Genomic DNA, 16,005 nt, shown 5'->3' with positions numbered 1-16,005 from the left:
CGCCTTCACAGGTCGATCACATGTACAGTAGCTCGGTTGGTGAGCGTGTGGTGCCGATAACACCAAGGTTGCAGGTTCAATCCCCATATGGGACAGCTGCATATTCTTGCAATGCAGGGGGGTTGGACTAGATGATCCTCAGGGTCCCTTTGAACTCTACGATTCTATGATTCTAATGGAATCGTAGTACCAAGCCCTACCCCCCTGGCCTCCATGCAGCCACGTGCCTATCTGTTTGGTTTCTATGTGCATACAGACTGTGCAGAGAGGGCCTGAACCTGCAGTTTGGAACTTAATTTTTTTGCAGGGTTGGTTTGCATATAGGATCTTGCTTCGGAGTCCCAGTGTTGCCCCGAGGATTCTGATTCAGATGATGCCCCAGTGTCACACTTAAGGGAAATCCTCTGTACACTGTTTGGCCTGAAGTTGTGGCTCTTCCATCAGCGCCAAGCAGTGGGGGCTGGCCCCCCCTAAATTTGCAATGAAAGGGCCAATCCCCCCCCAAAAAAGTTCCACAGTGGCCTTGCTGAGACTCTGCTATTTGTTACCATTTTCTCTGCAGGTCCCAAGGCCCAGCAGAACAAGATACAGACTGTGAAAGAAACATGCCCAGGCTGGAGCCAGATACGTCCCCATGTACATTCACTATACATTCAGCCAGTGTGTTCAGAGTGCTAGGGAGCTGCAAGAAACCCTGGATCTCAGAGAAATGCATTTATATGCTATGTGCATTTGTAATCACGTTTGCCATGTTCATGTCACTCGTTGCAGTTTTATGTGTGCGCATAAAACACCAAGGGGTCCGTTTTCCTTTTAAATGGGCGAAATGGCTTTAAGAATGTGCCCAGCAACCTGTGGCAGCTTCGTAGGAGGTTGTGGGTGTGGCAAGAAGCAGATTAACATAGAAGGAAGAGAAGGAATTCAGAGTAAACAAGCACTGGAGAGTTGAAAGGATTGAGGAAATAACAGCACCTTCAGTATAATTCTTAAGGATTTCTTCTTCTTCTTCTTCTTCTTCTTCTTCTTCTTCTTCTTCTTCTTCTTCTTCTTCTCCTCCTCTCTCTTTCTCTCTCTCTAGTTTAGATGAAGTTGGAGACCAGTGTTTCCATTAGGAATGCATTTCCCACAGAATCCTCCACATCTTCCATATATCTTAGTATCATCCTGGAAAGAACAGAAAATCACTTTGTGAGAAGCATGCACTCATAGCTGCCTTGGAAGCAACAGCACCCCCTCGCTGCAGCGATGCGCAAGTTGTCTGAGAACCAGGAATCATGGGAAGGAGATGAAGCAATGACCTGCACGTCCTCTCCTTCTGTGCCATGTGGCAGGCAACTCCAAATCGCTCCCCCCACCCCAGCCGCCCTGCCTTAAAACAGGGCCTGCTTCTTCCAGATGTCTGTTGCCACTTTCCTTGTTCTCTTGCTTAAGAAGTTTTATGAGATTAAGTCTTTACAGCCTATTCTTCTTCTTTTTTAAAGCCTGATGCTTTCCAACTCCTTAGTACAGTGGTACCTTGGCTTACATACGCTTCAGGTTACACAGGCTTCAGGTTACAGACTCCGCTAACCCAGAAATAGTACCTCGGATTAAGAACTTTGCTGCAGGATGAGAACAGAAATCGTGCTCCGGCAGCAATGCAGCAGCAGGAGGCCCCATTAGCTAAAGTGGTGCTTCAGGTTAAGAACAGTTTCAGGTTAAGAACGGACCTCCGGAACGAATTAAGTACTTAACCGCAGGTACCACTGTACCTGACTCAAGGTTCCTTTGCTGCTAATTGAAGCAACTGGAGCAAACACTCCATCCCTGCAAATAATCATTGGTGCAAACAGACTTACTTGAGATTTGTGTATCTGAACTGTAACGTAATTTCCCTGAGCGATCCACTTTGCCGTAGGGGATAGCCTCAGCCCAGTGCCTGCCAAATTGATGCCAAATTGCCCCTTTTCAAGTGGAGAGAGAAAAAACATACAGATCGGCTTTAGAGCGTGGCTAGTAATATTGCTAGTATTTGTGCAGGTGTGCCCAGAAATGAACAGCAGAAGCGACAATAAAAGAAAGATGAGACAAGGAGGGCTGAGGTGGGGTGGAGAGGGAATGGGGCGGCATCACAAAAGAGGAGTTAAGAAAGGGGGATAAGGGGGGGGGGACGTGATGTAGCAAACAGCACAGTGACATGTAATCAATTTAGAAAATCTTTCTGCTCTAACTACCAGTTGGTTGAAAAGCAGATTTTAGTTCCAGAAAAGCGGTCGTATCACCCAGTGAGGAGAAATGTCACATGGTTCCTACCCAAAAATGAAGAAACAAGCAACTTAGAAGGCAAATTTCGAGACCGTGTGTATAACGCCCTTAGTAGTTCCTCCTTCCTTCCTTTAATTTCTCTCAGTGTGTGTGTGTGTGTGTGTGTGTGTGTGTGTGTGTGTGTGTGTGAGAGAGAGAGAGAGAGAGAGAGAGAGAGAGAGAGAGTCAGCTGTATGTGCGAGTCTCAGATGGGCAGAAACTATGTTTGTGTGCTTTTGTTAAGTGCGTCAAGGAGTGTGTGTGCATGCATGGTCATCTGTCCAGAATTGCACATTTTTTCTCCCCTGCCCCCAGCCCATCTTCAACAGGCACCAGTCGCTACCACGTTAGATATTTGAAATAATAATAATAATAATAATAATAATAATAATAATAATAATACAGTGGTACCTCGGGTTACATGTGCTTCAGGTTACATACACTTCAGGTTACAGACTCCGCTAACCCAGAAATATTACCTCGGGTTAAGAACTTTGATTCAGGATGAGAACAGAAATTGTGCTCCCGCGGCGTGGCAGCAGCAGGAGGCCCCATTAGCTAAAGTGGTGCTTCAGGTTAAGAACAGTTTCAGGTTAAGAACGGACCTCTGGAATGCATTAAGTACTTAACCCGAGGGACCACTGTAATAATATGTACCCCACCCATCTGACTGGGTTATCCTAGGCACTCTGTGTAGCTTCGAGCACATATAAAAACATAATAAAACATTACACATTAAAAAGCTTGTCTATACAGGGCTGCCTTCTAAAAGTTACATCCTAGAAACACCCTAAAGTTGGGGAACCTGCCATGGATTAGGGCAGTGTTTTTCAACCAGTGTGCCATGGCACCCTGGGGTGCCTTGAATGATGGCCAGGGGTGCTGTGGGCAACACCGGCCTCTGTCCCTCCTTCCTTCCTTCCCTCCTCTGATGCCTTCTCACGACTCTGCCTCCCGAAGGCTTGCACAGTTGTTTGTTGCAGCAGCCCTGGCTACAAGCTCAGCAGGCAAATGGTGCCTCTGGGGCTGGTCAGGGGAGAGGAGAGGAGGCTGAGAGAACACTCTGCAAGGGAGGATGTTCGAAAAGGGGCTGCCAGCTCTGCAGGCAAGGGACTTCTGAGGTCTGGAGCACATATCCCTACAGGGGAGCCACAGAAAGAATGTAGTTGGTCAAGGGAGCCATGGACTCAAAAACTTCTGGATTAGGTCAATGCCTCTGTCGTTACGCTCTGAAAAAGACTGCCTTGACTCCAACCTAAAGCACAATTGCTGAAGAGAAGTTGTGAGATCACAAGAGGGCAGTGTTGCATTGCAGACTCCAGATGCAACGGGTCGAAAGGGAGGGGGGGTCTACAAGAAGTGGCGAGACAAAGGAAGAGTGAAAGAGCAGGTGAACAGAAAGAGGGGGTTTCAATAAAAGAAGGGAAAGGGTAAAAAAGAGAGAAAGAAACAGGAACAAAACACCTCATGGGATTTGGGTACTGATTTCTGCCAGACACTAGGAAAATTCTCACATCTCTACAGTGCTTGCCAATGGCTGAAAATCCCTCACACTTGCTTGGGAATGTGCCCCATCAAATGCAATGAATGGCAAACCAAATTCTACAGTTCTTCTGATCATTGGAGTCACTGAATATTTGAAAACAGATAAAATGTGAGAAACCAGCTGAAGATGAGGCCAAAATGAAATAAAAAGGGAGCAAGCAAGAAAAGAGGGATATTTGGGTATTTAAAGATTTCAACAAAATCAACTATGTATCTTGGAAAGTTGTTTGTTCACCCCTTGTTTGGACACTTCTGGACATATTGGAATCACATTTGGTTCTGAGATCAAAGAGTTTGTTTGTTGTCCAGTTGGACACAATTTTCAAACAAATTGGCAAACTTGACTTTCAAACCTTCCGTGATATTAACCAAATACGGCATAATGGCTCCTAAGATCAAGGGGGAAGGTTTTTGTCTATGTTTGGATACAGTTGGACACCATTTTGACTCAAGATGGCAGGCCGAGCCTTTCAAAACTACACTGATTTCAAAACTGCACTATTCTTTCGATTTCTTAGAGTTCCTGAGCAACACTGGGTATGAGGCTACTAATACTTAATGGACTGGAAAAAAATGCATGACAAAGGAAAACTGAGTCCCATCTCTATCCCTGACACATACCTGTGGGCATCTAGCAGCGCTGTAACAGTCTCCAGCTGTGGCAAAAGGAACGGGCTTCCCAAGTATGGTGTGAGCAAAACGGAAGTCGGTGGCTAGCAAGCAAAAGTGAAAGCTTGTTATGGCCAGCAAAACTAGTTTAATTCTTGATTCGTGCCCGCCCCATGGAAGGTAAGGTAAAGAACCCCTGGACAGTTAAGTCCAGTCAAAAATGACTGCGGTGTTGCAGCACTCATCTCACTTTCAGGCCGATGGAGCCAGCGTTTATCCACAAACAGCTTTCCGGGTCATGTGGCCAGCATGACTAAACCGCTTCAGGCTCAACGGGACACCGTGATGAGTGCCAGAGAGCATGGAAACACTGCTTATCTTCCAGCCGCAGTGGTACCTATTTATCTACTTGCACTGGTGTGCTTTCGAACTGCTAGGTTGGCAGGAGATGGGACAAAGCAACGGGAGCTCACTCTGTTGTGGGGATTTGAACCGCCAACCTTCTGATTAGCAAGCCCAAGAGGCTCAGTGGTTTAGACCACAGTGCCACCTGCATCCCCGTGGAAGAAAGGGTGGATGAAGATCTACATTGAGAACAAGGAGGGGAATAAAGGTCTACAATGGGAACAAGGGTGGGAGTGGAAGACCAGCAGCACCTCTTATACACCAAGACGCTGCTGTAGAGGCAGCATGGGGAGGCTGCCAGGGAGGAGGCAGACCTGGTCTCTAAGGAAAGTGCCAAAGTTGTTGCTGCTACCTCAGCAGCAGCAGTAGCAGCAACATCAGGCAATGCATTCCCTGGAGGCCAGATCGCTGCCCCTGTGGATCCTGCCGTCTGAGGCAGTTGCCTCAGCTTGCCTCATGGGTGGACCAGCCCTGCCCTGCGCCTTCAGAACTCTGAGTTGGTGGAGGCCCAAGTGCATGGCAAACATGGAACTACACCACTCTGTTTCTCTCCCCCCCACCCCAGTTCCCTTAAAGCATCTAGTTTAAGGGCTGGAACAGACATGGCCACGAAAGTGCTTGAATAGGTCTCAGGTCTCTTTAAACTTTTGCAAATAGCAACCACCATGGGGCTCTCTCTCTCTCTCTCTCTCTCTCTCTCTCTCTCTCTCTCTCTCTCTCTCTTTGTGTGTGTGTGTGTGTGTGTCAGGACATGTCAGGACAACAGGGGAGGGAAAATATAACCCTTTCAAAGAGCTATTTCCCCACTGAAAATGGCCTTTCTGAAGTTGCTATCACCCTATCAGAACAAAATAAAAAAATTCCTTCTAGTAGCACCTTAAAGACCAACTAAGTTAGTTCTTGGTATGAGCTTTCGTGTGCATGCACACTTCTTCAGTGTATCTTCAGTGTATCTGAAGAAGTGTGCATGCACACGAAAGCTCATACCAAGAACTAACTTAGTTGGTCTTTAAGGCGCTACTGGAAGGAATTTTTTTATTTTGTTTTGACTATGGCAGACCAACACGGCTACCTATCTGTAACTCACCCTATCAGGGCAGGGATAGCCTTGGCTGCAGTAATCTATGGCCTGGGAAGCTCAGTACTCTACTGAATTACTACAAGGAGCTTTATGTGGGTCTGCCTTTGCAGACTGTTTGGGAAAGCTGCACTGGTTGCCTCTGCATATCCAATACAAAGGACTGGTTTTGACCTATAAAGCTCTTTTTTTAAAAAAATAATTTTTGTTATCAAATCAAATCACATCACATAAATTCCGAATTACAAAGCCGAATTTTAAATTTTGTTGAGGGGACCCATATTTCAAGATCCGAAGGGGGATTCTGATCATCTTCTTGCTACTGCGTTAATGTCCAAATCAGTCCAAACAAAGTTCATAATTCTATCCAGTCTTATCTTGCTGTTTCCACATCACATCTTGTTCATATATTTTCTCTTTTTTCTTTATGATCTCTTCTGATAGTCTCCTTAAGCCGATAAACACCAATAATAATCCTGTGTGAATTTTTCCGTTCTTCCAATCCTCAAATCAAGATGGTTTCCATATATCATCGCCTTCATAGATAACAGCACTCTTTCCATCATTAATTACAGAACTGTTGTTCTTAAGTCCCACTGAGGAGTTTCACCCACAATATAAAAACAGCTCTATTTCTCTATTTCTCCTCTCAGACTTAAGTCCTCCGACAGAACTTCCCAATATGGCGATGGCACTTTTAACTGTGTCATTCCAAAGCCCTTATACATTCCACGCTCTTCTCAAAACATGCTTTGGTTTGAAAGTTTATCTCCACGCAGCCATAAATCCACAGCTTAAGTCCTTAAAACGACATTTCTGACTTGTGGGGGGGGCGGGTTCTTGTTTAATCACATATAAGAAAGAAAGTAAGGTTTTTTCCCCCTCCCCCATCAGTCCCTTTGCCATACCGAGTCTTGGCGTATCTTCTCGTGATTTATACTTGCTCCTTCGACTCTTCTTGTTTTATCAGAGAGCTCTTCTGTTAGCAGTCTTTACTCCCCCTTCTTCCTTGAAATATGTGCATTTGCTTCATCCAAATTGTTTCTTTTGAAGTTCTTGCAGCTAGTGGCGCAGATCAGAGACGGCATCCAGGAGCGCCAAAATCCCACAGGAGGGCATTGTGCCTAGTGCCCCCATCCCCACAAATTCGGGGGTGGTATAGGGCACAGCAGGCAAGGGCAGTCCCACCCCACAATCCTGGGGGGGGGTAGGGGGGTATTTACTCCCATCACAGCCTCCAATTTACCTCGTGTGGGTCGGAGAGATGTTATTGTCAGCCATCTTCTGATGCGCCCCCTAGTGGCCCCCAGTTTTGACCTATAAAGCTCTGTCCATCCCAATAGATATTTGGAGCGCCTCTCCTGACATGAACCTACTTGGATCCTGCCATCTTCATGTGAGGCCCACTGCCCCCTCTGAGGGAGGTTGGGAGGGTGGCAAAAAGGGAGAGCTCTTTCCACTGTCATTCCCCTTGTGATGTTGACATTAGTGCCATTAGGAAAACCATAAAAGCCTCGTTTCTGCCTTAATCTGGATTGTGGTTGCTATTTGCAAAAGTTGAGAGAGAGCAGAGATTGGATGACAAATCTCTAGCATCGCACTGAGTTTGGCCTTTGCACAGAATGAGAAGAGAGAACAATATGGCCGGCTGCTTTGGGGAGAGGCTACACATACAAGCTCACCTCTTGATAGGAGCATCACACCATAATGATGTGTGCATGCGAAAACCTATCACAAATCAAACCCCACCAAGAAGATATTTCATTGAATCTCACATCACCTCCAATATATCATTATGTAATGAAAGACGGGGGGAGGAGGATAGACTTTTTATTTCAAAAGGGCACTACTGGGAATACAATTTGTGTTTTCAACAGTCACTCAGTCATTGCAAAACACAGTATTATTACATAAAGACTCACTTTTAATCTCCAAAGAACTGAGGTCAATTCTTATTTTCCTAAAAATGGTGTAGCCAGCTGCAGGGTAGTCATCTCTGCACATGCAGTCTTGCCGTCTGCTTCCATTAAAAGGACACTCGTATGGATTTTGCAGCCTACAAATAAACGTTCTTTAGTTTTTGCTTTCATCACAGCAAAGTGCTATTCCTTATTAAAAGCCTGAAGAGGGTGAAAACTAATGAGGTTACATTATGCAACACGGAGGGTTGTATAAACGCCTACAGATTTGCAGCTGAAAGCTGTGAAAACAATCCAGGAACGCTAAACATCTTTTAAGTCCTGTTGATATTATGGAGAGAGGTGTAAGCATGTCCTTAACTCTCACATTAAAAATAAATAGGATTTAGAAATTCTTAACTTTGGCTGGATCATGCCCAGCATATGGAGCCACTGCAGATGCAATGCTTAGAAATAAGCCATGCTCAGGTTGTGAGTTTTGGTAGAGCGCTGGCCAAATAATAGCATGGATTATGGGAGCTGGAGTTTGCTCCAGATGAATTCTGAAACTATTTGCACATGCTCAGTTTGGAGCATGCAGGGTATGACCATTTAGCAATTCCTAGGTTCTTCAACATTAATTCAGACCATAACAAGGAACAGACATATAATTCTGCAACTTACATATGAATACAGTATATCTACAAATAAAGAAAGGTTAAAAAATTAAAATCACAGTACCTATATCCATATACTTCTGAAAAGTTATCTGCTTCCCCTTTGGCAAGTGTTAAATATTCTTTGGGATCATCTAGCCACATGTCTGAACAAAAAATCTACAACAGAAGCATAGAATTCCTTTAGAAAAAGATGGATTTCCTCCACATATCTCCCCTCTCAGATAAAAGGAGTAACAATACCTTTATCTTTCTTCCTTTAATGTTTAGCAAATATTCCCCATCCTTTCTAATCTTTTTTCTGATCTGGATTTCTTTGCAGCTGGTTATCATCTCACCTAAAAATAGACGTGTCAGGTCATTTTGTGTGTGTGTGTGTGTGTGTGTGTGTGTGTGTGTGTGAATGAAGCATTCCATTGTATCCGCTGCACATATCTGAATTACTTACAGTCTTTCGCATAGCAAATCCTTCTGGCTGCAGGTTTCAAATGTGACAGACACAAGTCACTGGGTGAACCACTTTGGGTCATGCATTCTACTCTTCTTCCTGCCGTCCCCTTTCCACAAGGTGCTGAACACTTAAAGAGAGGTCATAGAAATAATTTAGACAACAGCAAACAAGTCAAGATGGAGGCCACAATTCCTTCCTGGACTGAGGCATCTTAACCTTGCTGAGTCAATACTCACCTGACTCCATTTCCCCACATTCCATGATGCGGCAAGTGGACACGCCACAACATTACATTTATTCATCAGTGGTGACTGAGCCAGTGGGCAATTTCTGTATGCTATTTTCCGAAGGCTGTTGGTATGGCTGCTCCAGGCATTGTGGGCTTCTACACAGTATGAGGTCTTCTGCTGGTTCTCAAGATAACAACTAGATGGACACTAAAATAATATAATTACTGTCACAAAAGGCACATGAAGTTAATTGTTATTATACTTGTGAGTCGAGGACCCGCCACCCGCTTGAGGATAAGAAAGACACAAGGACAAAGTATATAAAAATTCCTAGCAGGCCCCTTGGACAACCAAGGCGACCAACCACAGGTCCATAGCAAGGTCAAAAACATGGAAATGAACTAAAGGGAGGATGGGTGGGTGATCCGATGAAACCCAGCAGTGCAATGAGAGGGCAATGCTGCCACTGCCGCATTTGAGCAGCTAAACCCCACCCCCTCAGCTTCCACCTGATTGGTTGGTTGCCAGGGAGTGCGGCACGGCAGCTGGGACAGCAGACGAAGGGGCCAGAACGCCCCCTGCTGACACGGGAAATGGCTCCCGCTCACAACTCCTCCCGTCTGGAGATATTGCAACCTTCTTCTATGCATGTTTCCTAGAAGGAAGTCCCTTTTTCAATGGGCTTACTCCCAAGAAAGTAGGTAGAGGATTTTATCTCTTGGTAGTTCCACCTCCCTCAGAAATTCAGGGTGGCAGCTGCTCTGCAGAAGACATTTTTTATGTGGCAACCCCTAAAATCTTTAGGCTACATGCCACAAAATACAAAACTTTTTCAGCATAAATAGATGTTCATGTTGGGAAAAGCAGCTCCAAGGTCTATAACCATAATAAAAGCAAACTGAATTGGTGAGAGAATTCAATGAATGTTTTTGAACTGTTGGTAGGAGAGACTGTTTGTACTCCCATGCTTTTTTAAAAAATGCATTTGTTCTTGTCACGTATAAAATCAGACACCTGGTCACAAATGCACATATACATACCTGTGAGGAGTCAACTGTAATGACAATATATTTACAGGAAGCCAGTTTGCATTTCTTGCTGGATGGAGGTTTCGCGCCAGAATCACAGAGTCTTTCGTTTACTTGGATTCCGTTTTCATCCACACACCTCACCTTGCGGTATGTTTCCCTTTTTTGACATGATGAGGAACACTGAAGATGACAAGAACAAATCCTATAAGATAGACTACATTTCTGAAGCTGAGATTTTCCCCCAAAAGAAGCTTGTCCCAAATGTGGCCACTCTGAAAGCAAGTGGAATTCTGTAGCTACTCGTTTTTATTAAAGCTTTATATATGATATTAAGTGGTTGGTGCTAAGAGTAGCATTTCAGGGTGGGCATCTCATGGAAGCTACATGTTTCATGTCTGCCCTAGTGGAGAGCTGTTCAAGTTGTTCCTCAATCAGGCATTTGGATTTTCCACACTGGGTGAAATATGTCTATTTCACAGAAGACCGAGAGTCAACGGAATAAGGAAGTTCACATCAAAATCACTTCTTGTTCCCTGTGTGTCATCATGACATTCAAAGCCACTCAGAGTTGTAAAGGAAAATGTATCACTGTTCTGATTTCCCCATTTACACTATTGGGGCACCCTATTAATGCAGCCATAGAGTCATATATCATAAAGCAACCTTCAGATCTTTCTTCAACAGATCGCCTTTGATCTTTAAAATATGTGTGTCAGTAGCGTTACCACCCACCTCACTTTACGGGCATCTTCATTGGCAGGGACTGAAGTAGACAAATATGTGGGCAAACAGCAGAATGCACAAATAATACACATATGGGAACGGTGTTTCATGTCACCGTTGAAAACTATGATGGTCTTCCCACTGCAAATATTTTTTAACAAGTAGTATAACTGCAGCCAAGCCTGTAGACATCTGTAACTGGTTTAAATAATCTCAAGCAGGAAGATTATTTCTTGGCCATACTTACATCTTGCCATTCGTCAGTCAGCCAGTGATACTGTACACAGGCAGGCAGCCAACAAGGCCTCTTACTAGGTGGTTGCATCAGATAATTACACAGCACTTCATCAACTGTCCCGATGCCTCTCAACCTACAGTAAACATCCCGATGTTGAACTCCTTCTCCACAGGTCACGGAACACTGAAATAAATAAATGTGCACACACAGACATAGAAAAACCAGGGAAATGAGTGAATGAGACATAACAGGGCAATCCAAACCATATCTGCACAGAGGAACGCCCTGATGAGCTCAAGGGTGTTTAACCCAAGTATGTATTGTTAGGAATACAACATTCATACTTTTTAATAGTCACTAACTCTGCTAGGGTATACATACTCTAAAATAAATCTGTGGGGTTTACACCCAGGTAAGTGGAAACAGGACTGCAGCCTACCTACTTACCTTGGAATAAGTCCTGTTAAACTCAGAATGACACTTATGAGTAGGCAAGTATAGATCTTTGCTGTAAAACAGCACAGGAAATCTTGCTCTATTAGTGGGAGACAATTGTCAGTTGTGAGCCATTGCACCCACAAGCCATATATGGAGAAATATATCAATGTCATTTTCTCTCAGTTCCCCATTTTTCTGATTTTAAGTTTAGATTTCCACATCAATTGAGGTCTCTCCTAGAATCCATCTTTTTGTGTGCAATTTTGCCCAATATCTACATTATTTTTTTTTTCAAAGCAGCTTTCCCTAGTATAATGCATTTTATGTTGTTTTCAGTAAAATATATGCGCCTATATGCACATTTTACCTTGGTTTGGGCATCTTAGTACACATTATTTGGCTGAAGAACTGCATTGCAAAATTCAGGGAAGTGTGAATTGTGAAGGATGGCCGAACCTCAGTTTGCAGATCATTTTGGGAAATGTGGATTAAGTTCACCTTTAAACACAGGCTGAATCAAAATTATCTCCCATCCCTTGTTGTGTAGGCAAAAGTGGAGAGTTCCGGCATTGGAAAACCACAATATATGGTTGTTAGCATGTATTGTCGGTCATGAGCTGTGCAGGCTTATAAGGAGGGCTGGAAAGCAACTGAGCAAATGTTCTCTTTATTTCTTAGCACTCGTACATGGCATTCATGTAACTGGTAAAGAGGGAATTTATTCACATGCTGATGTCACTTGCCTTCTCTCTCACGCAGAAATCAAAGGCCCCATGCTTTCAAGCAGCTTCATCTTACCATTGCCAATGTTTTCCAGACTTCAAAAATGACTGAATCATATTTAGCCATTATTGCCTCCACCCTTTCATTGCATATTTGTTTCATTTTTTTTTTAAAGTCATACTCTCCTCTGCAGCCTTTTAATGTTAATTCTCCATGGCACATTTCCTAAAATGTGTGTCTCTTGAAAAGGCAGAATATATAGCCTTCTTGTACGTGAGTGAAAAAAGCACATACCACAACTTGTTTCCATTAACTTTATTTGAAAATCGCAGATGGGGAGCTGGAGTTTCTATTCTCCAGACTCATTTGTACCATAACTATTAACTTTATGGTGATCTGTATGTAAGCATGAAAGGAGAGCAGATCCTCTATACGTGTTTTGCTTTGTAGTCATCTCCATCAATTGCATTCGCTGACGCAAGGCACAACCCTCCACAGAATGTTAATTAACTTCAGAACTGCATTGACACAATGCGGCACAATGAAAAATGATGTGTAATAATTTAGGACACATATATGACAGCATATATGGCCACTGGTCCCATCACCTCCTGGCAAATAGAAGGGGAAGAAATGGAGGCAGTGAGAGATTTTACTTTCTTGGGCTCCATGATCACTGCAGATGGTGACAGCAGCCACAAAATTAAAAGAAGGCTGATCGCCAAAGAATTGATGCTTTTGAATTATGGTGCTGGAGGAGACTCTTGAGAGTCCCATGGACTGCAAGAAGATCAAACCTATCCATTCTTAGGAAATCAGCCCTGAGTGCTCACTGGAAGGACAGATCCTGAAGCTGAGGCTCCAATACTTTGGCCACCTCATGAGAAGAGAAGACTCCCTGAAAAAGACCTTGACGTTGGGAAAGATGGAGGGCACAAGGAGAAGGGGACAACAGAGGACGAGATGGTTGGATAGTGTTCTCGAAGCTACCAGGATGAGTTTGATCAAACTGCAAGAGGCAGTGGGAGACAGGAGTGCCTGGTGTGCTCTGGTCCATGGGGTCACAAAGAGTCGGACACGACTAAACGACTAAACAACAACAAATGACCGCATTGTCCTAATCATAAAGGAAGGGCTGTAGATCAACAGTAGAACATCTTCTTCCCATGCAGAAGGACCCAGTTTGTATCTCTGGCATCTCCAAGGTAGGACTGAGAGAGACCTGAGACTATCCTGGTGATGATTCAGTATAATGTAGCTTCCTAAGGTCCTATTATGCTTTCACCACATGTTAAGAGAGACTAAAATGAGATGGATGGAAGGGGATGATTGTAGCAGGCTTGCACAGCTTATGGCATCTCAAACTGGCGACAGCTCTTGAGCCAAATATTGTGGCCTGCTTGGTGTCTGACAACCCATGCCAGCCCAGGCAGACCCCCAAATTCAAGAGGCCTTATTGAGCGGCTGGTAAGTTACTGTCTATTGTTGGCTCACTGTGTTCAGCCCAGTGGTGTGCAAATTGTGCATTTCTGAATTATAGCAACGGTGGTCCAATGTGTTCAGAATCAACCTGTGGCTAGCCTAGTCTCACAGATTTGCCACTTTTGTGAAATATTTCTGAATAACCGGAACCACACAATACAAGAGAATATGCCTAGTGAAGGCTAAGCACTTAAAAACCTCATTGATTTCAATGGGAGAGTTAAAATCCAGTCAAATCCTGTGTTTACTCAGGATTCTTCAATGGGGCTTATTTCCATGTGACTATTGTGTCCAGATAATGGCCTAAGAAAATTAAATGCTGTAGCAAAACTGGATTGGTACCCCAACTTGGAAGTGTCTTAAATTCTTATTAAGAATGTATTTGTCCCCCGCCCCCAACATTTCCCAAGTGTTATTTTTTAGATTGCACTGCTTGGTGTGTTTTTTGTATTTTGTTCCTTGAGTTTCATTGAAAGTTTGTATTTTCAGTTAATTTGTATTCTATTTTATGTTGCTGTTGTTTTACCTTGTAAAACTCTAAGAGCTTTTTAATATATTAATTGGTCTATAAACTGATTAAACAAATAAGTAAATAAATAAATAACAACTGTCATTAGACAGTAGATTGGACCATACGAGCCAAACTCTACTGGGTGCACCACAGTACAAAAAAGTTAGGTACTATATTTCATTGCAGAAGGTATGACCTTCTCTCTGCTGCAGAACTGTATCGTTACTTGACTGCAAGACTAAAAAATACCTCATTCCACCTGTTGGCCTTCCATTCAGGACATCGGGCAGCTCTGCAAACTTTGTGGGTTCGAGGCTTCTTTAAATGCTGGCACATATTATCCCCTAGTTTAATTTGGAAGTTGTTAACGCAATATATGTCGCGATCCTTTACACCCTTCCCACAGGATACAGAGCACTGTAAAAGAAAGAAGAATCAAACGTTCTCAGCTGTTTGACTTTAGAATGACATTTTCATAGCAGAAGCATGGCCAATTATTGGTGCAAATATTGCATGGCAAATAAATGCTACTATGCTGAATCAGGTCCATTTGGGCCACAATCATACACCCACTTAAGGGAGAGGGCCCTATTGGCACTTACTCATGAACAAACACTCATAGGGTTCTACTGTGTGGTCAGCCATGTGAGTCTTGAAGTCTTGAAGTTCTCAAACAGGACATGTTGGCCAGTGATGCAGTTACACAATTTTGGAGTCCAGACTTAACAGTTTTACAGAGCATCTGTGTTGCTTTGCTTACTTTGAAGTCAGCCCTGCAGTGTTTTGTGGTCCCCCTGCTCACTCTGCTAAGTGGGTCCTCCTCTGATTCTACCCTCAAGTCCTGCCCTGGCACCAACACTGATGTTGACAGTGACCACGTCCTGCTCTTTGTTCCCATGGCCTGGCACCCAAACATTCCATTTTGCTTACTTGCTTAATAGCATGTTGATGTATCTATCCTCTGTGTGACCACCCATCTCTGTATGATTCTTTACTCTGATTCTCACCAGTCTTATAGCGGTGGGAGGAAATCTTACTGGAAAGTCAAGTGGAGTTAATACCAGAGCTGGTCAGTACCAGAGCACCCTACGAGGCCCTATCACTAACAATTATCTTTCTGTTTTCTGTTGCCCTGATCTGCCCTGGGCTTGGCAGACATTTAAATTTACCACATTGGCAGTGACACTACTACATGGTGGGCCATAGTGGGAAGTTAAAATAGCAGTTAGACCCAAATGCTCAGGGCAGCTAAAATAAGTCGGCAGTTGCCTGCTCATTTGTAGTTGTGTTTAAGATTTACCTACTTCAGCAGCCTTACTTTCCCCAAAGCAAAAATTTATACAGTTCTTATTTTCAGAAAATGGAAACATTTCTAAGGCTATTGACTGAGACTTGCATTTTACATCGCTGTATCTAGCAGGATGTCTCATATTTCTATGGAACTCACATATAGATTGTATGGTGGAACTTGCCTATAGTTTTACTGAAAAGTAGGATTTACTTCATTGTATATACAGTTAGGACTAGGGATGTCAGTGTATTTGTTTTCTTATGCTAAATTTTCAAACACTACAGGCTTTGTATTCTGTTACACTTTGAGGGTATTCTAATGAGGGGGAAAGACCCATGCGAAGGATATTTGATATTTCCTGCAAGGTATTCTTTTCTCTTATCCGAGCCCTT

At 43.6% G+C, this 16,005-nt stretch overlaps 1 protein-coding gene across 4 annotated transcripts in view; it reads right to left on the bottom strand.

Moving 5' to 3' along the window:
• Nucleotides 1–1,069: 1,069 nt before the first annotated feature.
• The window catches only part of ADAMTS20 (ADAM metallopeptidase with thrombospondin type 1 motif 20), an 83,321-nt gene continuing 68,385 nt past the window's right edge, over nucleotides 1,070–16,005 (bottom strand). For 3 of the 4 annotated variants that reach the window (XM_079994019.1, XM_079994021.1, XM_079994022.1), the window contains 11 exons: nucleotides 14,572–14,739; nucleotides 11,178–11,351; nucleotides 10,217–10,387; nucleotides 9,183–9,383; nucleotides 8,944–9,073; nucleotides 8,739–8,833; nucleotides 8,560–8,654; nucleotides 7,843–7,976; nucleotides 4,450–4,541; nucleotides 1,839–1,943; nucleotides 1,070–1,164 (listed from right to left, as the gene is read on the bottom strand). In XM_079994019.1, coding sequence (XP_079850145.1) covers nucleotides 1,075–1,164; nucleotides 1,839–1,943; nucleotides 4,450–4,541; nucleotides 7,843–7,976; nucleotides 8,560–8,654; nucleotides 8,739–8,833; nucleotides 8,944–9,073; nucleotides 9,183–9,383; nucleotides 10,217–10,387; nucleotides 11,178–11,351; nucleotides 14,572–14,739 — 1,455 coding nt within the window. In that variant the 3' untranslated portion in view covers nucleotides 1,070–1,074. The remainder of the gene's footprint in view (nucleotides 1,165–1,838; nucleotides 1,944–4,449; nucleotides 4,542–7,842; nucleotides 7,977–8,559; nucleotides 8,655–8,738; nucleotides 8,834–8,943; nucleotides 9,074–9,182; nucleotides 9,384–10,216; nucleotides 10,388–11,177; nucleotides 11,352–14,571; nucleotides 14,740–16,005) is intronic. The other variant, XM_079994020.1, reaches the window with a different exon arrangement.

Source organism: Podarcis cretensis (genome assembly GCF_951804945.1).
Source record: "Podarcis cretensis genome assembly, chromosome: 10".
NCBI classification, from domain to species: Eukaryota; Metazoa; Chordata; class Lepidosauria; order Squamata; family Lacertidae; genus Podarcis; species Podarcis cretensis.
The sequence above is the reverse complement of the archived record's forward strand: the minus strand, read 5'-3'. Positions and strand labels throughout refer to the sequence as shown.